Source organism: Bison bison, unplaced genomic scaffold, assembly GCF_000754665.1.
Source record: "Bison bison bison isolate TAMUID 2011002044 unplaced genomic scaffold, Bison_UMD1.0 scf7180017864371, whole genome shotgun sequence".
In the NCBI taxonomy this organism is placed as follows: Eukaryota; Metazoa; Chordata; class Mammalia; order Artiodactyla; family Bovidae; genus Bison; species Bison bison.
In genome coordinates, this window is record NW_011494943.1 from 9,740,993 (window position 1) to 9,762,314 (window position 21,322).

The window sequence follows — 21,322 nt, forward strand, 5'->3', positions numbered from 1 at the left end:
CCCAGCCCCCCTGCCCTGCCTCTTGAGAAATTTGTATGCAGGTCAGGAAGCAACAGTCAGAACTGGACATGGAACAACAGACTGGTTCCAAATAGGACAAGCAGTACGTCAAGGCTGTATATTGTCACCCTGTTTATTTAACCTATATGCAGAGTACATCATGAGAAACGCTGGACTGGAAGAAACACAAGCTGGAATCAAGATTGCCGGGAGAAGTATCAATAACCTTAGATATGCAGATGACACCACCCTTATGGCAGAAAGTAAAGAGGAACTCAAAAGCCTCTTGATGAAAGTGAAAGTGGAGAGTGAAAAACTTGGCTTAAAGCTCAACATTCAGAAAACGAAGATCATGGCATCCGGTCCCATCACTTCATGGGAAATAGATGGGGAAACAGTGGAAACAGCGTCAGAGTTTATTTTTTGGGGCTCCAAAATCACTGCAGATGGTGACTGCAGCCATGAAATTAAAAGATGCTTACTCCTTGGAAGAAAAGTTATGACCAACCTAGATAGCATGTTGAAAAGCAGAGACATTACTTTGCCAACAAAGGTTCATCTAGTCAAGGCTATGGTTTTTCCAGTGGTCATGTATGGATGTGAGAGTTGGACTGTGAAGAAGGCTGAGCGCCAAAGAATTGATGCTTTTGAACTGTGGTGTTGGAGAAGACTCTTGAGAGTCCCTTGGACTGCAAGGAGATCCAACCAGTCCATTCTGAAGGAGATCAGCCCTGGGATTTCTTTGGAAGGAATGATGCTAAAGCTGAAACTCCAGTACTTTGGCCACCTCATGCAAAGAGTTGACTCATTGGAAAAGACTCTGATGCTGGGAGGGATTGGGGGCAAGAGGAGAAGGGGACGACACAGGATGAGAAGACTGGATGGCATCACTGACTCGATAGACGTGAGTCTGAGTGAACTCCGGGAGTTGGTGATGGACAGGGAGGCCTGGCGTGCTGTGATTCACGGGGTCGCAAAGAGTTGGACACGACTGAGTGACTGATCTGATCTGATCTGATATATGAAACAAATAACTAATGAGAACTGACTGCATAGCACAGGGAACTCTACTCAATGTTCTGTGGTTACCTAAGTGGGAAGGAAATCTAAAAACGAAGGGGTACACTTTGTTGATTCACTTTGATTCACTTTGTTGTACAGCAGAAACTGACACAACATTATAAAGCAATTATAATCAATAAAAGTTAATAAAAGGAAATAAAGTCAATGTCTGACATTTGTTTCTTCTTCCAAAAAAGGGGGGAAATCACTAGGCTACTCATCTTTCTTGCTCTGCTTTCTTTTACGGAAGACAGCTCCATCCTCCCCACTTCTGGTCTTTATTGTCACTGGACTTGGCCTGTGTGAGGTTCAGGCGACACACCCACCCTCATGAGCACACCTGACAAGCAAAAGCTTTCTCCTCAGGGCCCAGCCGGGCACGAAGCAATGCCACAGGTGACAGAGTGGTTTGGGCAGGTTTGGAGTTTATTTGCTGCAGTTCCTTGGCGCTAGTTTACAATGCAAAAAACAAACAAAAAGAAATTGTAATAATAATTTTTTAAAAACCCTGTCAACAACTTTCAGTCATTTCTTTATATTTGACAAAACTTTTTTTTTAAAACAAATACAAAATAATCTAAAAGGAGAAAAACTATACATGGATTATTTACACCTCTGATAAATAGACTAATACTGATCCAGGTGCCTCTCTGTCTGTAATATTCACGAGAACCCGGGCCAAGGACTCAGATCACCAGAGGGGCTCCAGCACCGGCCCAGACTCCCTGGATCCCAGCTGGCCCTGCCCCGGCTCTCAAACCCAGAAAGGTCAGGTTACCAGCCTGGACCCTCTTCTGTCACCTCCACAAGCTCCAGCATTAAAACGCCTGAAGCCACTCCAGGGAGGACCTACACAAAGGTGGGCCCAGAAAGCCCCCCACTCCCCTTTACCAAAGCTATTTCCAGAGATGCGAGCCTGCCTGGAAGGAGTCAGAGGAGCCGGGGTCACACAGCCTGGGAGGGGTCTGGTGACAATGGCCCGGCCGGCCTTGCTCTGCCTGGACTGGGTGCCGGGCCCGGACGAGAGTCCCTGAGAGAACAGCAGGAGAGCAGTGGCGGCGGCTCCTTCCGGCCACACGTCAGGAGTGGGGGCCGAGCCCTCACCCCCTGGATCCCCCTGCCCTGGCCCTGCCACGCAGGTGAAGGCCCGCTCCCCTCCGAGGGCCACCACTAAAGCCACAGCGTGGTCCAGGTGAGGGCCAGTTCTGAGGCAGAGAAGGCTGAAGCCCTCGGGTGATCAGGTCAGACCTGCTCCTTCCTCTAAAACGAGGAATGGAGTGTAGGGGCAGAAGGAAGAAAAACCAAATAAGAAACAGGTCATCCCAGAACCTCTGATGGGACTGCCTTCCTCACAGTTTTGGTTATTAGGTATGTAGCTCAAGGAAAGATGCTGACTTTCTATTTTAAAGCCCGACAAGAATGAATCCTGAAAGAGAAAGAAGAGTGCAGGCGGCAGGCGGACTCCCTTCTCCCCGCAGTGCTCCCCAGGCACCAGGAAGCACAAGCACTGACTGGAGTGGCTGGCGCTGCCCTGCAGACCCCGAGGCTGTCCTCGACGCGTGGCCCCCTCCACCCTCTCGCCACCCCCCTCCCACCCAGCCAAGCCCCCACGAGCACGGGGAGGCGGTCTGCCCAGCCCTTGCCCTGGGCTGACACCTGCAGCAGCGGTCCAGAGAACTTCTCCAGGGAGAAAATTCCTGAAGCACATGGGACAGAACGCATCTGGACAGCTCTACTTTCTCTCATTCTTTAAAAAACAAAAATATATCTTTATAGTATGTGGCTTCTCTTCCATTCCCCCTTTTTCCTTAACATATAATAAGATACAGATACACGTATTTATGGTGCAGGGTTGAGGCTTCTTCCCAGGGAATAACCAAGAGGTAAACGGTCGGCTCTGAGCTCTGCTCTCAGACCTGCTGAGCGGAGACCTGCGGGGGGTGGCCTGGCCGACAGGAGCTCTGTTCTTTTTTAGAGAGAAAGGCTCAAAACCCAAGTGTGAAGGCGTCAGGCCCCCTTCCTCAGGGGTGACCACCTACCCTTCTCCCACTTAAAAAAATTAGCAAAAGCTGAAGCTAGTCTCTAGGAATTCAGGGTGACGCCTGGCCAGACGCTCCCACTCTCGGAGGCTCGGTGGCCACCCTGGGCCTCACTGGCTGGGAAGCACTCGCTGGGCATGCGGGCCCCGCTGGCTGTGCAGACTCAGTGTCTTTTCGTGGAGGACACTTTCTTCTTCCGCGCGGCCAGCATCTCGTAGAAAGGGTCCCTGCTGATGGCCGCCCTGCAGCACAGAAAAGGAGAGAAATCAGCGGGGACCGAGGAACAGGAAAGGAGATACAACCCCAGGCCCGGGCTTCCTAGTGGCAGGCGCCCCCCCACACTCCCCTCAGCTGCCTGACCGTCGCTGTAAAGGCCACGTCGTGGCATCAGCCTTCACTGGACCCACACGTGGCGCAAAAGACAAGTCTTGAGGGAGATGAGGTACAAGTAACAAGGTAACTGTGGGGCGCTTGTTGCCTGTTTCAACCAAGTAATCAATTTAAGTTCAGGAGTCCTCTTCACCTCACAGGCAAACAATCGCGATGCTTCAGTTCTGTGATGACAGTGGCATCTGTTGGAGCAGTGACTGCCACACAACCCTGTGTGTCACCTGGCATGTGGTGCATCTGGTTGGCAGCTGCAGTCTGTACTGAGCAACTTCTGAGTCCCCAGGTGCACCAGCTCAACAGCCAAGACCCGTCACTGGGCAGCAGGGGCCTGAGCAGCGGCCAGCGGCCTGCCTGGCATCTACAGTCCGGTGGGGAGAGAGCCCGGGCAGCCCCCACACTGGCCCCAGAGACACCTGCACAGGTGGTGACAGCAGGCCACGGCCCCCTGCTGCCCCTTTATACCGGTCATTCTCTACTTTCAAGCAAGCTGTGAACCACAACTTGAACTTTCATTTGCTTTTCCAGAGAAGTGGTATTCCAAGTGCCAACAGTTTCCGGGCTTGTCACAAGCCCATGTGACTGCAGACTCTGCACTTGACCAGGTGCACAGTGGCTCCTGCAAGCTGACCAGGCCCTGTTCACAGAGAGGACATGTGCATGGGAGGCAGGACCTGGACAGGGCCGGGACACATCCCGAGGGACTCTGCCATGCGGATGTCTGACCACGTGGAGAGGTCAGGAGGGAATCCTGCTTCTGTCTTCGGGGCGTCAGGGCGAGGAGTCCACCTCGGCTTCCTGGGTGGGCCAAGCCCCAGGGACGCCACGGGACAGCTCCGGCCCATGTGAGGGGCTCAGGACACATGACATGCTCAGGTCTGGAAGCCCCACCCAGCTGCACACCTAGGTGTGCTCCCGTGGCCATCCTCACTCTGGTCCCGGCGACACCCGGGAGACGGCTGGGTCACGCCTGATGAACGCAGCATCAGTGGCGAGACTGAGGACGTGCTCCCAGGAGGAAGAGCCACGGAGACAAGCATGGTGATGGGCAGTGGGCATGACGGTGGAGGGGACAGGGTTTGCAGAAGCCCCAGGGGGAGTGGAGAAGAGAGCCTGCAGCAGGATACCGCCTCTGTGATACAGTCGGTGACACAGGCAGAGCAGGGACCAGGAAGAGCCCTGGATCCGAGGATCTGTTTACACCGGCCTTCTCCCAGAGCTTCTCTTCTTCACAGCTCAGTGGGGAGTGTGGGGCTCTGCTTTATGACCCTGGATCACTGCCACATGACTTCGACAAGCGTTCACCATTTATCCTCAATAGGCCTCAGTTTGCCCGTCTGTAAATGGGACAACAGTGTCTTGCAGGATTAAGGAATTATAAAAGGGAATGGTTACAATTTCCACTGAGCTGTCACCATGAAGATGAGACCTGCTTCCAAAGACATGAGAAGGCCAGTCCAGCCAGTGGCGTCTGTGCCTGTAAGCCTGCTCACCAGTCCCCTCCGTGGGACCAGGAGCTGCTCTTGGGAAACCAATATGTGAGGTACTCTCTTAAAAATGTCCAAGGGTCAAGAATCCAGGGACCCAGTGAAAAGTCACCTGGGAATCACAGTCAAACTACCCACTATGGATTCAGCACAAGAGGTGCTGAGGTGGGGCAGGCAGCACACAGACAGCTGGGGCGTGACTGAGACACGAGGTCCAAGCTGTCATATGTCACCTACTTGATGCACTTGATCCAGTCCTCCTTCTCCTCGGGCGTTGGGGCCGAGATACGGTAGACCGTGTGGTTCCCCTCAACCACGCGCCCATCAGCCTCTGTCTTACAGGCCTTAATCACTTGGTCTTTATTGTCGGGGATGTAAAGTTCAAAGCAGTTCTGAGAATTAAGAAAGAGAGAGCGCGCGATAAAGATCTAAGAAAGCTGCTGACCAAGAAAAAAAAAAAAGGTTATTTTCCCAAAAGGAAATTTTTATTAAAAAAAAAAAGTTAATTTCTTTATTCTGACTTTCATAAAATATAGGAAACATACATTTCCTTTGGAAAAGAGTAACCTAAAAGTGGAATCCTGGAGAACATACATTGTATATAAATAGGTCTTACTAGCAAAGATACCAAGCAGATACACATTAGCTCTACTCCTAAGGTACAGAAAATATGGAGATAACTGCAGGTAACCGAATGCCTTTTACAGCCACATCAGCAATACAATAATCCAAAACAAAGGAAAAATATTTATAAGCCATCTGAAGATCATAAAATAAGTGGCCCAATCACGAGAGCTTGCTGAAGCCTTTTAAGGCAGGCTAATCCTATACGTCGTGTGATAGTTAGAAAGCGACACTAAAGCAGATGGACAGAATGAAAGACATCATTCAGTTTCTTTCACCTTGGCCTTACCTGTAAAGATAATTTTAAAAGTTAGGCTAAATTAAATGAGTACTTTTGGAGTTTTTTGAAGTCCTTGGCCCTTGAGTAAGACGGGGGTGAGCACCGACCTTCTGCACTTTAAGAGACCACGTCTGACTGACAGGTGGCCTCCGTCTATGCAGCAGAGGCTCAGCTTCCAAGGACTCGGCCCAACACAGACAGTGCTCTACTGCAGCAGTTACCACTGAGAACAGTCTGCTTGTAAGGGGACCTGCGCAGCCCCAACCGTGTTGCCCAAGGTCAATGGCAAACCTCTGTGACTTCATCTTGTGTTGAACAGCTGCTACGCCCATCTCTTCTGTCCCCCCGAAGCAGCTCATCAAAAATACTCACTGGTTTTTTGGAGTCTTCCACCTCCCGGATGCTCAGGTTCTCTAGTGGAATAATTCCCCGGGGCTCCTTATCCTGCACAAGAGATGGAGAGAGACCTCACTGCTCGGCTTCCGAACACCCGTTCTGTTACCTTGACACAGTGGCCCAGCCCGGCTCCTGCACCTCTCTATGACCTGAAGTCTACAAATCAGCTCTAGAGCCCACACCCTATGTTCTAAAACAAGAATAGGGTCAAGAAACGTGTGGGTGTTGTCAACATATCACAGATGAACCCCTACAACCGAGAGGCCTTTGGAAGAGGTGCTTCCGCAGACGCTCTAAAAGAATGAGTGTGACAAGAGCTGTGTGTGGTCTTCCAGTGGGGAACGTGTAAGTCCCTTTCACACAAAAACTTCTTGCTTCTTTGCCTAACTCATCTCTCAAGCCTCAGTTCTAGTGTCAGCAAAGCTAGGAAGCCCTAGTCTGGCCCTGGGTGCCCCTGTTCTGTGCCCCCAACATCTGGACTACAGCTGTATCATGTGTCACTACCTTATCATTACCTCCGGTGCCGTCTTCCTGCTCCAGGCTGTAGGATCCTCAAAGAGACACTGCCTGCCTGACAACTCCACTTGGACCAAAAAGGCACCTAGACTCCTGTCCAGAACAGAGCCCCGCGTCCCTTCACCCCCGACTAGCCCTCCTCCAGGGCTTCCCATCTCAGCCAAGGCCACTCCCACACCTGCCGGCACTTGACCAGCAGCCTTCACCTCCTCTCTCAAACATCCAGACAATAATGGCCAAAGACTGTGTTCCAAGGTCAACAGTTCAACTGGGCCATGCCACACTTCCTAGAGCAAATGTTCCTAAAATACCATGTGCACCCTTTTGATCTGCAGACTCAGGTTTCTTTCTCCTTTTCAGGGCAATAATCTCATGACCTGTCTTTGCATCTGCAGGTCCTAGTGTTCTGGCACTGGGAGATTCTCACCTGTCCTCTGCACCTGTTAGCTTTCTCCCCCGCCCCATATTTTATTTGGCTGCACCAGATCTTAGTTGCGGCACGATGGATCTTTAGTTGTGGCATGTGAATTCTTAGTTGCAGCATGTGGGATCTAGTTCCCTGACCAGGGACTGAACCCAGGCCCCCTGCATTGGGAGCTTGGAGTCTAAACCACTGGATCACCAGGGGAGTTCCACAAATTGCTTTAATGTTCATCTTTCAATCTCTGGGACTATCTCAAATCTTTCCTCTAGAACAGGAATTACATTTCTGGCTGCTGCTGCTGCAGCGTCGCTTCAGTCGTGTCTGACTCTGTGCGACCCCATAGATAGCAGCCCACCAGGCTCCCCCATCCCTGGGATTCTCCAGGCAAGAACACTGGAGTGGGTTGCCATTTCCTTCTCCAATGCATGGAAGTGAAAAATGAAAGTGAAGTCACTCAGTTGTGTCTGACTCTTCGTGATCCCATGGACTGCAGCCTACCAGGCTCCTCCACCCATGGGATTTTCCAGGCAAGAGTACTGGAGTGGGTTGCCATTGCCTTCTCCAACATTTCTGGCTAATCATTCCTTAAAGTTTTAACTTATTTGTTAATAAATAAGTTATAATTCCACAATTATATAGCTATATTTTGAATATGCAGTTTTGGTTCTTATTTATTTTTAGTCTGAAACTTCTAGAGGGCTGGATATTTTGTATTGTGGCCACTTCAGACCCTCAGGAGAGAAGTGAGTGGAGAGAGCGCCCCCCTCAGATACCCTGAGCCCTGACTCTCCCCTGAGGCTGCTGGTATCCAGCACGTGTTGGAGCTGACGTGTACTGCAGACCCTCCACGGACAGTTTTCTCACATGAACACGTATTCGGAGCTTTTACTGATATAGTGAGTCCTGTTTTTCCACTTTTTCCTGGTTTCTACCCTCTCTACTCCTCCATCCAAAGAGGTAAAGGGAAGAACTCCTACTGAGTTTGCTTCTCCTAGACTTGGGCACGGGGCCGGGAGGTCTGGGGTTCGTTGTGCCTGGCTGCACAGCAGGGGCCCTTCTGCTGGCTCCAGGATGCATCGCGGCCCCTTCTGCCAAATGGGAAGCGTGCTAAGTTCTGCTTTTTCCTTATCTGGCTGCTTTGTTCCCACTTATTTCTACTAGATTTTCCCGCTTTATTAGGTAATTCCATGAAGACAGCTCCACCTACCATCTTAAGCCCGAGGCTCCCCCGTCAGCATCTTTGGGAACGTTTTCTCTGGTTCCCACTGCCTAATAAAATGCTGATGCACTGCTAGACTGAATTCAGGTAACACCAGCATGGTCGGCATCATTTTAAGAACCAGAAGATTTTAGAATCTCACTGCACTACCACTGAGACTACTGGGGACCCAGAGGTGCACTGTTGGATGCCTGCATTGAGCTCATTTTAACCAGAGACCAATGAAAAAGATCTAAACAACATTTAAGAGATGTCATCAGTCTACAAGAAAAAGGGCAATACATATGGGGGGAACAGGGGCAAAACAGAAGGAAATTTACCAATTGTTCATAGTGGTACTTTGATAGGGTGAAAAAAAATGTTTGTACTGTTTTTGGTATTTGAAATACATTACTTTCATGTTTGAAAGGATTTTCGTAACAGAAAAGCAAAGCTGCAGAACTTCCGTGGCATGAATTTAGCCCGTTACACACAAAATCCTGGTCAGTCTTCCTTGAAAACTGCTGAGCGGCTGAGTCACCAGCTGACACTGTCATGACACTCACTCCCAGCTGAGAAGCCACATCCACACGACGTCTACCAGCTGAAGAACCACCGTGCGGGACACAGTGGAACCTGCTTACCCCCAAGCTGCAAAGGGTCAGGTGTGGACCTGCCTCCTGGCTCCCACTGAGCGTCCCACAAATGCTACCAGGACGCCTGTCCCATCGTGCCCCACCTTTATCATACAAGACACTTCTAAAACCCCACTCTCTCAGGAGGATCTCAGTCGCCCTGACTTAGGTGAGACAGCCGCCAGTGCTGCCAGCAGTGCGTGTTTTCTCTTCTGGTGACCAGGGGACAGGGCAGAAGCAAGGGCGCCCAGCCGCGGGGAGCCTGTCTGAGAGGGCTCCAACCTGCCAGGCCTCCTGGGGGCTCTGATAGAGGGAGCTTCAGAAAAGGTTTACTGTACCATCTTTATGCTCCTAGGTCTTGTTACAAACAGGACTTGTATGTAACAAGTATTTGCATTGTGTTACAATTTCATTCCCACTGAATAAAAACCAACAAAATTTTCAATTTAGGTAAAACTCCAGGTAGTCTCTAACTCTCCCCATTTCGTTTCACTTTCTTTTCCTCTGTTATACATTGTGCCCTTTGGCTGTTCCTTCTAAATCAAGTGCTTCAGTATTCCAGCTACCACAGATGTGCCTTCTCTAAATCACAATACCTCTGTCTCCCTTTCAGTGGGGCCAAAAACTCTCTCCTGGCCATGGATCCAAACTCGTTAGCTGGGCTCCATGACCCCTTTCTAACGCCATGTATGACGTTCTCTGCCACTGTCTCCCAGCCAGGCACCAGCTGTCCCAGTTGAGAACTGGACATTGGCTCTGAAGTATGGTTCCTGTGCCCAGACACTGCACACCACGCCCAGGCCCCAGTTTTGAGATTCCTCTTAGCCCTTCCACTTCACTTAAACTCTTCTCCTGCCCTAAGATGCGGCATCCGACTGTTGCCCCCACCTCCTCCAATCTTATCTGATTAGAGCTGTTTAACCACAAGGCCTGGCCCACCCCTCGTCCCAGTCCCAGCCGACCAGCAGGCGCTCACCGTCGTGTATTCAAAGTAGTAAAGGCAGTTGTCAGTCAGAATGAACCAGCGTCTTTTCCAAGTCTTTACCCTGCCACCTGGAGAGCAAAGAGAGACACGTATTGGATAGGAGTCCACTGGCCAGGGTGCGGGATGAGGAAGCGAAGGCAGGGCGCCAGGACACTGAGACCATGGCAGATTTACATCAGTAACGAGACACAGAGCCAAAACAGAAGCACCTTTCACAGTGTGAAAGTCTGTGGGTACAAGCAGAGCAAGCAAGTTGGGTGGCCCCCTGCAGATGACATCAGGACAGCAGATGAGCGCACGGGCTGGGGAGGGAGCCGGGACAGTGATGAACCAGAGAAGCATCAGCAGAAGCCTATGGATGCAGTGGAAATGGGCGCACACAGAGGAGGGGAGAGGGTCAGCCCCCTGGCCACACTACACTGCCGGTCCACCAGCCCAGGGTTTTATCAGAAGAGGGTGGGAGAAGAACTGGGAAATAAGACATCTTAATCCCCTCACGATCAAATCCAGTTCTCCTGGAACAAGGAACCCACAGTCCTGCGGTTTCACCTTCTAGCCCAGCTTCCTGATCGTAGTATGTTTCTACTCTAGCTTTTTAGGTTTCTGGGCCAGTGTCCTAAATTCCCCCAGAGTCCTCGGTGGGACAAAGCAGGATTCCTGGAACAGGGAAGAATCCACTGGTGGGCTGAGGTACCTATTCAACTGTGGACTTCTCACCAGAAGTTTGGAACAAAAATAACTGGAAGAGGAAGCCACGAGCCAAGTGAGCTCTCAGGGGTGGCGTTGAGCTGGTGGAGGCTCCTTTAGTCCTTTTAAATGTTGCTCAATCGAAGGAAACATCAGAGTCGTGATGTTGTCCTGAGACGACGTGAAGGAAGGGACACTTCACCATGACCTTGGTGAGGGAAGGCACACCCTATTCTCAGCCTGCCTCTGAGCACAGCCGTTCTCCTCAACGCACACCAGGTCCAGGAAAAGTTTTCTGAATACGAACCAAATGAAAAGCCTTCACGTGGTAAGATACGCAGGCCATTTCACAAACACCTCGCGCTGCCCTGGGCAGGAGGCGCGCCCTCTGCCAACGGGACCTACAGAGAGCACCGCTTCTCCGGTCCTCAAAGAAAACAAGGACCACAAGGTGTGAATCCAATGACCCCGGTCACACTTCCTCGCTTGCCCCTCTCCCCCAACAGATGAGCAGGGGCTTTAGAGGGAGTGTCTCCAGCTTCCAGGATGTGGCTCCTGGTTTCCTGAAAGGATCCGGTTGCTGGAGCAATGCAAATCCTGTACCAGAAATAAAGGGTCCAGCATAGGTCCTGGCAGCAACTCTAAGGGCTACCCGACTTTTGGGCTCCTGGCATGGCTCTGCATGGGCGCCCAAACTCTGAGAGGTTAAGTGACTGATCGTGAACTACCGAGGTTCTCAATGGCACAGACCTGGTTAGGGAAGGAGCTTGGCCTTAAGCCAGCACACCCCCCACCCCGCACCCCCCGTCCCGTGCTGGTGTCAAGCAAAGACTGACTCTCTCCCCCAGTGACTACCAGCTTCTGTGAGCACGTGCTTCTGGCCCCTGAGGCCCTAGGGCATGAATCAGGAAAACCACGGATGGAAGTATGACATGCATGAGGAAATGGGAGAGGCTGGGCAGAACCAAAATAAATAAGGAGAAGGAAGACAAGGATATACTTAGAACTTGAACTGATTTGCTGTGAAAAGGAAGCCCGCCCCCGTCAGCATCTGAGAAAGTGGCTCTTCCGCCTCTTGGACCTGCACCCCAAGTGGGGCCCCCCGACACAGGACACCTCAGCCCACGCCCACTGCTGTGCGCTCCCCTCACAGGACCACCCTGGGGGCCCTCGGATCTTGGGAGGTTGTGGAAGAGGGGTCAGATGCCAAAAGGAGGAAGACGGGAGGAAATCCAGGACAGAAAGCAAAGCCGGACAAAGCCTCTCCCTGGCGACGACAGCCTGGCTATTCCCAACGACCTGCTGCGTTAACGAGCTCCTACCAGGGAGCATCGTGCGGTCCCAGGGGCATGTTTTATGTTGGAAGGAAAACAGACATGAAACAAGCAGACAGACCGATGCACGCACCTAAGACAGTCCCTGAGGAACTCACAGGACCACTGCCCGGCCCGCTGGCCTCCACCCCATAGGTACAAAGGCCTGACTCTGGCTCCCCGGGAGCTGGGAACCACCTGACAAGGCCCCAAAACGTTCTATAAACATCAGTGTTGGGGCTGTTCTTTCCTGTGTGGCTCTGTTCAAGTGCCACTGAAGCAGACATCCACGGACTCCTCATCTGGAAAACAGGTGCCCCGAAACCAGCAAGGGAGGGCAGACACCAGCGACGTAACTAAGAGGCCAATTTGGGGTCTGAACGATGACTCATTGAAAAAGAAGCGGGATAAAAACAAAACATAAAAAACAGAGCCAAGGTTGTAATGCCCTCCCCCAAGACAGGAAATTAAATGGAAGGCCTTCAAGAAGGGGTTTTGGGGTTTTTGTCTTCTTTTTTTTTAAACTTTACTTGGCCTCATTCTGAGTTTAAGAAACACCATTTCCCTTTTTCATGCAAAGGCAAATGTCCTACGTTGTCTAATTTAATTCTTTTCTTAGTTTGCTTCTCAGGTCATGGGAGGTGTGCCAGAAGCACACGGCCGTGGGAGTCACTTCCTTCTCCTCCTCCTCTTCTCCACTTGAGAAATCTCGAAAATTCATGGGTGTCAATTTTAATCAATAATATAGCATCTGACTGACCAATAAAGTCGAAGAGAGAATTCAGTGACTGCTTTGCTTGCTTTTACAAACCCACTCTTACTGTGTTTTCTTACACTACTGCCCTCAGGAAAGTTCAAATGATTCCACATCTGGGCCCAGCTGTTGGACACACTGTGCACCACCTCTACCAGGGAAAGATGAAAATCCCTCCACACCCCCAAGCCTGACCAGTTCCCGAGGGACTGTATGGTAAGTTAGAAGCAGCATTAACACTACCACCAGCAATTAAAAAACAAAATAACCAAAAATAACAAAAATAAGAAAACGCTGCAGCGATTACAGTGGCCTGGGCAGAGCGAGCGAGCAGGGTTGAGGGGATTACATACCTCCTGGAGTTTGGGGCAAGGAAAAGGAGAGCCAAAATCATGGAAACATACAAATGAGGGAGAAAAGAAAATTAAAACAAAGAAATTAAACCCGACTCCTTAATCTTAAGGTGCACTGTATTAGTCATTCATGTCTGCCTGGGTGGGGGATAGGGACATAAAAACAGTCACGGGGCAAACGCCGCTGTCTGGCGTGGGAATAAGGGGCCTGCCTCATCTGCCATGTCCTACCTGGTAAAGGCAAGATCTGAGGCACCACCCAAATCCTGGCCCCAAAGATGCCACCAATCAGTTCTCACTGAGCTGACATTTATTACTATATCCAGAATCCAGAGCAAACACAGTGATGATCACTTTGGGAAAAATTAAATGTCTCTCTTCGGATGGCTACTCCTTTTTAAAGTGTGTGTGAAAATGCACACTCACAAGCCTGTGAATACATATGTACATATGTGTATACACAAGAATACACATTCTTACAGTTATATGCATACACAGACATACACATACAACTACAGATGGCCAGAAGGCCCGCCTTCCATGGCACACACATGAAGGGGTGATTCTAAGTGTGCTACGATGAAAACACGACAGGAAGAGTTTAGGAGGGTTTGATGGAGGTTCAGAAAAAGTAATGCAATGACCTAAAAATGAGTTTCACATTTAGTTAAATTTTTTTCTTTTTTAAAAATATGGGATGTCTCATGAATTTACATGTCATCATGGTGTAAGAACCAAGATAATCTTCGTACTGCTCTAAATTTAGTATCTGGGCTGTCAAAGCTAACACTTAGTATTAGCATTTAAACAAATCTCACTGGAGGGGAAAGCAAACCCAAACCTGGATATACTTCTTACATTTCCAGCAGGTTTCCTTTTAACTCTGTCCACTTAGCAATCAGGACGCAGAGCAGAGTGGCTGCCTCTGGGCTAAGTAATTTTAGAGCCTTGACTTCAAAGATTCTACTGGCTTAAATGTATATGGTATGCTGACCAATTTGAGAGACATTAAAAACTCCTTTCAGTGAGATAGTGCTTTAAGGAGAATTTATGAATTAAGTCATTATGTATAAACACAAGGACTTAGTTTTAAAAGGGGATACAAATCCTCCTGAATGAGACAGAAATTGAAGATTCCATTTCAGCACTTCCCAGATGTGTCAGTAACAGCCTAGAGTATAATAAGGACTTCTAATCTCACTGGGACCTACAGCTGGAATGGTGACAGGAGGATCACCCCAATGACACCTTCTGAGAACGCAGGAACCCTCGCGTCAAAAGGCCAAGGGAAAAGAAAACAGAGGAATGCACTCTCTCAGTGGCCAAAAAATTAGCATCATTATGTCTGGGGGCTCTCTCTGCGTGCTGAAACTGTCAATGAAACAGTCAGAGGTGCATATGAATGTGCGTAAAAACCTACTGATCCTTTTGGTCACTCCTGTCCCTCTGATGGCAGATCATGACCACACATCTCAGCAATACCAGCTCACTTTTGGCAGAGGGAAGGGGAGCAACTTTTAGTTTTTCTGAATGAACAAAATAATTAATGTGGCTGATTTGGATTGGAAAGGAGGGGGGAAAAAACCAGCGCCCGAGAATGAGTAAGAGTGCCGTGGATCGCGCTGCAGCCAGGGCCCTGGGTTTGCCATGCACGCTGCCTGTGGGGAGCCAGATGCAGAAGGAAGTGGTGATGCACTGGGGGTGGGCGAGGCGGGAGCACGGGGCACAAACTTGTGATGGGAAGTAGAGAGGTGGGCACAGCTGGCCACCCTCCCGGTGGTCAGGGGGGGCTGGGAAGGGAAAAGGACGAGGTCCTCGGGGAACCGCCTTGAAACGAACTCTCCTCAATCCACCCCAGAGAGGAAACGTGGAGCGCAAACACCCGTGGGCAATATTTATGTGGGCAAGTCTGTCCCCAGGAGTCTGTGTGTCCCGTGGGGCGCTGGCCATGCATTCACTGTCTTTTGGGAGGCAATTGTGTTAGAACAGTAGGAACTCATACCAAAGTCTCTCCTTAAAGCCTCCTGTACCAAACCCCCTTTCCCCATAGTGCATGCATGGGTGTGCACACACACATCCTTTCTAAGCTTCTGTAAGGAGCCCTGACCCAGAGGGCATCACTTACCGAGCTTCAATAGCCAGCCTTCTCGGTCTGGGTTGAAAAAAGTGTGGGTGAGGTCATTCCCATCATCTTCGGGGATTTTAAAGGGTTCATTTTTTATGCTCTCATACAGATTCTGGAAGAAAAGATGACATTGCATGTCTCCGATCCTAGAAAGACCTCTCCCCCCGCCTTTCCTGTCACTCATGCAATGAGCATCACTGCGTGCCATGCACTGGCGGCACGAGAACCCCTCTGCCTTTAGGACCCAGAGACAAAAGAAACAGAGGCCTAACCAGTAAGCAAGAAAGAAGAGAGATCAGCCTGACCTCCACTTGAGCCTTTAGTCTCAGAGTTATAAATCACTTTCCCCCACTGATTCCTCACTGGGCCTTGCTACCAGTTTCTTAATGCAATTCATGTAGCTGAATGGATGGTCCGAGCAGACACTGGATTGACCCCACGTCCCTCCCGTCCCCTCCATCAGCATCGCCTGAGCCCATGGCCTTGAAGGAGAGCTGAGCTCACCCGTAGCAGCTCCTCGGGCAGGTCTCCCCCATCGTTGATGCCTCGATTCATGGCTATGAACCTCTCCACAGTGGGCTTATCTTTGACATTGGGGTTATGCAGGCTGGTGTTCAACATGATAATGGCAAATGAGAGGACGTAACAAGTGTCTAAAAGGGAAAACCAAAATCCAGTCAGAAACATCCCACCAGAAAGAACAAGAAGCGCCAAGTGAGACTGAGAATGCAAAGCAGTGCTCTCAAAGAGTAAGCAAAATCCACGCATCTGGGTACACTAACTGCAAAGGGCAAGGCATGAGAAAGAACGTAAAGCATTCACGACTTAAAAGGGTTTTATTTTTTTCAGATTGTAAAAGAAGAACATGTACAGAAAAGCACAATATATGAAAAAGAACATATAAACTACCTACAATCCCATACCTAGGAATAACTTATTTTGCTTTCTTACATAAATGTGACTATGTGTAATGTATCACAAAATGTACCTCAGAGGTTTGACAGAAAACAGCAAAGTTCTGTAAAGTGATTATCCTTCAATTAAAAAATAAATTAATTAAAAAAAATATGAACCTCAGAGATAAAGACTGTAACATATCTGTTAGAATTACAACAGATACACAGTTTTGAAGTCTGCTTTTTGGCCAATCTTATTAGCATTTTCCCATGTCAATAAAGCCTCTTTATAAAAACATAATTTTTAATAGTTGTACACTTCATAATTCAGAGGTGCCCTTACTTAGACGCCTACTACCTTACTGGCAGACTTTGGATAGTTTCCAACTTTTTACCATTATAAATACCATTTAAAGCGATGTTCTTAGGCAGGAACCCAACCCCTCTGGTGTTAGGATGGCCCAGTGCCTAGCAGTGAGCCGGGCAGGTGCTGCCAGCCCTGGGAGGGGGCGCCCCTCGCGCTCACCTGTGGACTGGAACACCCCGTGGTTGCACTGACAGTAGCGCTGGGCAAACGCCTCCATCATCCGGTCAATCTTCTGGGCCTCTCCCGGCAGCCGGAAGCTCCACAGGAACTGCCTGGGGGTCAAGACAGGGCGTGTTTCGGGACTGGGGGAAATAACCTGTGTGTGAGAGGTTTCTGCAGCCAAGGGAGATGTTGGGGGCTTCAGCCTTCTGCCAGATGCAGGCTAACCACTCCACATCTCTGTCCTCTCGATAGGAGGGAATGTATTTATGAAAAGAAAAAAAAGAAAAAGACTTTCCTATTCAAAAGAATGGTTCACCTCCTCAGACTGATACATAAGAACTCCAATTTCCAGAAAGAAAAAAAAAAAAAATGACATAGCAGGAGAAGAGATTTTCTATCAAAGCAGTCACAACTGAGCCCTTTAAGTCAAACAGAAACCCACAGCCAACAGGTTTAATTCTGGATTTTTTTCACCTACCTAAACAACACAAAACATGATATTTACACTTAAACAGCAATGAAAATACCAAATTACAATTTCTCAAGAAGCACAAAGGAACTAGATTCAGCAAAAAAAAATTAAATGTTGACTTTTTTCCTTCTAAAACGAAGGGCACGCTACCTATTTCCTGTTCCAGGGCAAGAAGTATAAAGGATTTTCTTGAGTGAAATTGGTAAAGATTCAAAGTGTAAGTATTCATCAATTTCCAAATGTTAACTGAAAGATTTGAGGAAGAGTTTTACAAATTTTGCTTTCAATTTAATCCCCTTTAACCAGGTCAAGAAGCAACAGTTAGAACTGGACATGGAACAACAGAATGGTTCCAAATAGGAAAAGGAGTACGTCAAGGCTGTATACTGTCACCCTGCTTATTTAACTTATATGCAGAGTACATCATGAGTGAAACGCTGGGCTGGAGGAAGCACAAGCTGGAATCAAGATTGCCGGGAAAAGTATCAATAACTTCAGATATGCAGATGACACCACCCTTATGGCAGAAAGTGAAGAAGAACTAAAGAGCCTCCTGATGAAAGTGAAAGAGGAGAGTGAAAAAGTTGACTTAAAGCTCAACATTCAGAAAACTAAGATCACAGCATCCAGTCCCATCACTTTGTGGCAAATAGATGGGGAAACAGTGGCTGACTTTATTTTTCGGGGCTTCAAAATCACTGTAGACGGTAATTGCAGCTATGAAATTAAAAGACGCTTACTCCTTGGAAGCAAAGTTATGACCAACCTAGACAACATATTAAAAAGCAGAGACATTATTTTGTCAACAAGGTCTGTCTAGTCAAGGCTATGGTTTTTCCAGTGGTCATGTATGGATGTGAGAGCTGGACTATAAAAAAAGCTGAGCGCAGAAGAATTGATTCTTTTGAAGTATGGTGTTGGAGAACACTCTTGAGAGTCCCTTGGACTGCAAGGAGATCCAACCAGTCCATCCTAAAGGAGATCAGTCCTGGATGTTCATTGGAAGGACTGATGTTGAAGCTGAAACTCCAATACTTTGGCCACCTGATGCAAAGAGCTGACTCATTTGAAAAGACCCTGATACTGGGAAAGATTGAAGACAGGACGAGAGAGGGATGACAGAGGATGAGACTGTTGGATGGCATCACCAACTCAATGGACATGAGTTTGGGTGAACTCTGGGAGTTGGTGATGGACAGGGAGGCCTGGCATGCTGCGGTTCATGGAGTCGCAAAGAGTCAGACATGACTGAGAGACTGAACTGAACTGAACATCCAATCATTTCAATCACAGATACTCAAATCACCACCCAAGGTACAATTTCACTAAAACGCCAGGTTGTGCAGGATCCATGGTGACTGGACTGAACTGAACTGTGCAGGACAGATCTACAACCAAAGACCTGTCTCCCTCAACAAGGTACTGGCTGCAAACATGCTCACCGTAAGGCCTGGACGAGGTTGAGATCAGTGAACTCATGCAGCTCCACAAACGCATGAAGAACTTGGATGTTAAACTCATCTCTAGCAAGAGAAACAGAAGACAGAAGTCAGACAATGATGTTGAGAATCCAAGGTCGTGCAGACCCCCAGTCAGGCTGCCTCCCAGGCTGAGCACTGAGACCCCCCACAGCCCAGGAGGCAGCCAAATGTTAAATGAGAGATCTGCAGCCTCTGTGTACTGGCTGAACACAGGATACCAGCTGCTGGACACCTCCACCTGTCCCGGGACAAAGCTCGGGGTATCTTGGAGTTTCTCTCTCTAGGTAACTGCCAACCAGTCTTCTCTACTCGGGTCTCCCAAGGTCTTACCTCTCCCCCAGGTAGTCACCAATGGCTGTTTTGTTGAGCCCTTCACCTTTATACAAGAACTGGGCGATGTCTTCACAGGTGTTCTTCAGCAGATCATTCTCTATTAAGAACTGGATCCCCTGGAAAGACAGCGACGACACCAACAGTGCTTCAGACACCAGGACCATCCAGAAAGGAGGTGGGGGCACAGGAAGAATGGGTGTGGGTGCTCTGGACACAGAGTAAGTGTCCAATAAGTACTTCCTATGTTCCGCAGGAGGCAGGGCTTATGACATGAGCTGCACTCTACAAAAGGGAAGGGAGGCTGTCTCAAATGCCCCAGGTTGCAGCTGACAATGTGGAAACCGCCACTTTACAGACTGCAGGCTCTGGCTGCTGGCTTTTGTCACTTACTTTTTTAGGATCCATGTTGAATTTTTTCCTGCCCATGGCTACCTGTTTGTTCCTCTGCATGTTCTTCCTGTAAAACAACCATCACAGCCACTTCAGTACTCTGGGTAATCGGGAATTTCTGAAAGACTGACATAACTCCCACATGTGTCAGTGAAGTGCAGTGATGTCTGAGATTTATTCAGTAAAGTTCAGGCACACTTGGGTCTAACTATGGAAGGTCAACTGAAATCCTGACCCTGGTCCTAGGCTCCTTTGTTTCTTCTACTACAGTGGGTTTCTTTTTTTTTTTCATGTCATTTTTGAAACTTTATTGAGGTTTAATTTACATGTCATATAACATACCCCTTTTGAGTGCACATCTGAACAATGTTTAATAAGTTTACTGAGTTGGGCAACTATCACCATAATCCAGTTGTAGAGCACTGTCATAGTTACGTATTAACTATGTAAGTTAATAGCTCATGAACTCATCTGTTCATCCGTTCATCTGCTGGGGGACATTAAAGCTGATTCCAGTTTTGGGCTATTTTAAATAAGAACGCTATAGATGCCCTCATGCATGTGGGCATGTTCTCCTTTACCTGAGTAAATACCTGGGAGGTGAACTGCTGGGCACAGCAGGGGTATACGGTCAACATAAGGAGGAACTGCCAGTTGGTTTTCCCCAATGTTTACACCGCTTGTTCTCACCAGCTCTCTGCAACACAAGGCACCACCTGTCTATTTAACTCTGGCCATCCTAGTGGGTGCAAAGTGGCATCTCCTCATGACTCATGATACTGAGCATTTTTCACGTGTCTGTTATACATGTAAAAGCGTTCATGGGGTTTTTGTGCCTGCTTTTTAGTCAAGTTGTCTTTTTATTAGTGAGTTTTATGTGTTCTTTCTATATAGATTCCAGATACAAGTAATAGCAACCCACTCCAGTACCCTTGCCTAGAAAATCCCATGGACGGGGGAGCCTGGTAGGCCTATAGTTCATGGGGTCGCAAAGAGTTGGACACGACTGAGCGACTTCACTTCACTTCACTCACTTTCTATACAGATTCCAGATACAAGTCTTTTTTCAAATACAGGTAATGCAGGTATTTTCCCCTTATCTGTAGCCTGCCTATTCATTTCCTTTCTGAAAAATTTATTTGGCTGCGCTGAGTCTTGGTTGCCAGACGTTCAAGCTGGTTTTAGAAAAGGCAGAGGAACCAGAGATCAAATTGCCAACATCCACTGGATCATTGAAAAAGCAATAGAGTTCCAGAAAAACATCTATTTCTGCTTTATTGACTATGCCAAAGCCTTCTGTGGAAAATTCTGAAAGAGATGGGAATACCAGACCACCTGACCTGCCTCTTGAGAAACCTATATGAAGGTCAGGAAGCAACAGTCAGAACTGGACATGGAACAACAGACTGGTTCCAAATAGGAAAAGGAGTACGTCAAGGCTGTATATTGTCACCCTGCTTATTTAACTTATTTGCAGAGTACATCATGAGAAATGCTGGGCTGGAGGAAGCACAAGCTGGAATCAAGATTGCCGGGAGAAATATCAATAACCTCAGATATGCAGATGACACCACCCTTATGGCAGAAAGTGAAGAGGAACTAAAAGGCCTCTTGATGAAAGTAAAAAAGGAGAGTGAAAAGGTTGGCTTAAAAAGCTCAACATTCAGAAAACGAAGATCATGGCATCCGGTCCCATCACTTCATGGGAAATAGATGCGGAAACAGTGGAAACAGTGTCAGACTTTATTTTTGGGGGCTCCAAAATCACTGCAGATGGTGACTGCAGCCATGAAATTAAAAGATGCTTACTCCTTGGAAGAAAAGTTATGACCAACCTAGATAGCATGTTGAAAAGCAGAGACATTACTTTGCCAACAGAGGTCCGTCTAGTCAAGGCTATGGTTTTTCCAGTGGTCATGTATGGATGTGAGAGTTGGACTGTGAAGAAGGCTGAGC

General features: G+C 48.4%; 1 protein-coding gene across 5 annotated transcripts in view; it reads right to left on the reverse strand.

Annotated features, from left to right (window-relative positions):
• Positions 1-1,470: 1,470 nt before the first annotated feature.
• CYTH1 (cytohesin 1) overlaps positions 1,471-21,322 on the reverse strand; it is a 79,826-nt gene continuing 59,974 nt past the window's right edge. For 4 of the 5 annotated variants that reach the window (XM_010856269.1, XM_010856266.1, XM_010856268.1 and 1 more), the window contains exons 4-13: positions 19,367-19,433; positions 18,974-19,092; positions 18,605-18,685; positions 16,688-16,800; positions 15,770-15,918; positions 15,265-15,377; positions 10,025-10,103; positions 6,252-6,323; positions 5,213-5,367; positions 1,471-3,343 (exon numbers count right to left, since the gene is read on the reverse strand). In XM_010856269.1, the coding sequence (XP_010854571.1) occupies positions 3,265-3,343; positions 5,213-5,367; positions 6,252-6,323; positions 10,025-10,103; positions 15,265-15,377; positions 15,770-15,918; positions 16,688-16,800; positions 18,605-18,685; positions 18,974-19,092; positions 19,367-19,426 (1,020 nt within the window). In that variant the 5' untranslated portion in view covers positions 19,427-19,433 and the 3' untranslated portion in view covers positions 1,471-3,264. The remainder of the gene's footprint in view (positions 3,344-5,212; positions 5,368-6,251; positions 6,324-10,024; positions 10,104-15,264; positions 15,378-15,769; positions 15,919-16,687; positions 16,801-18,604; positions 18,686-18,973; positions 19,093-19,366; positions 19,434-21,322) is intronic. The other variant, XM_010856265.1, reaches the window with a different exon arrangement.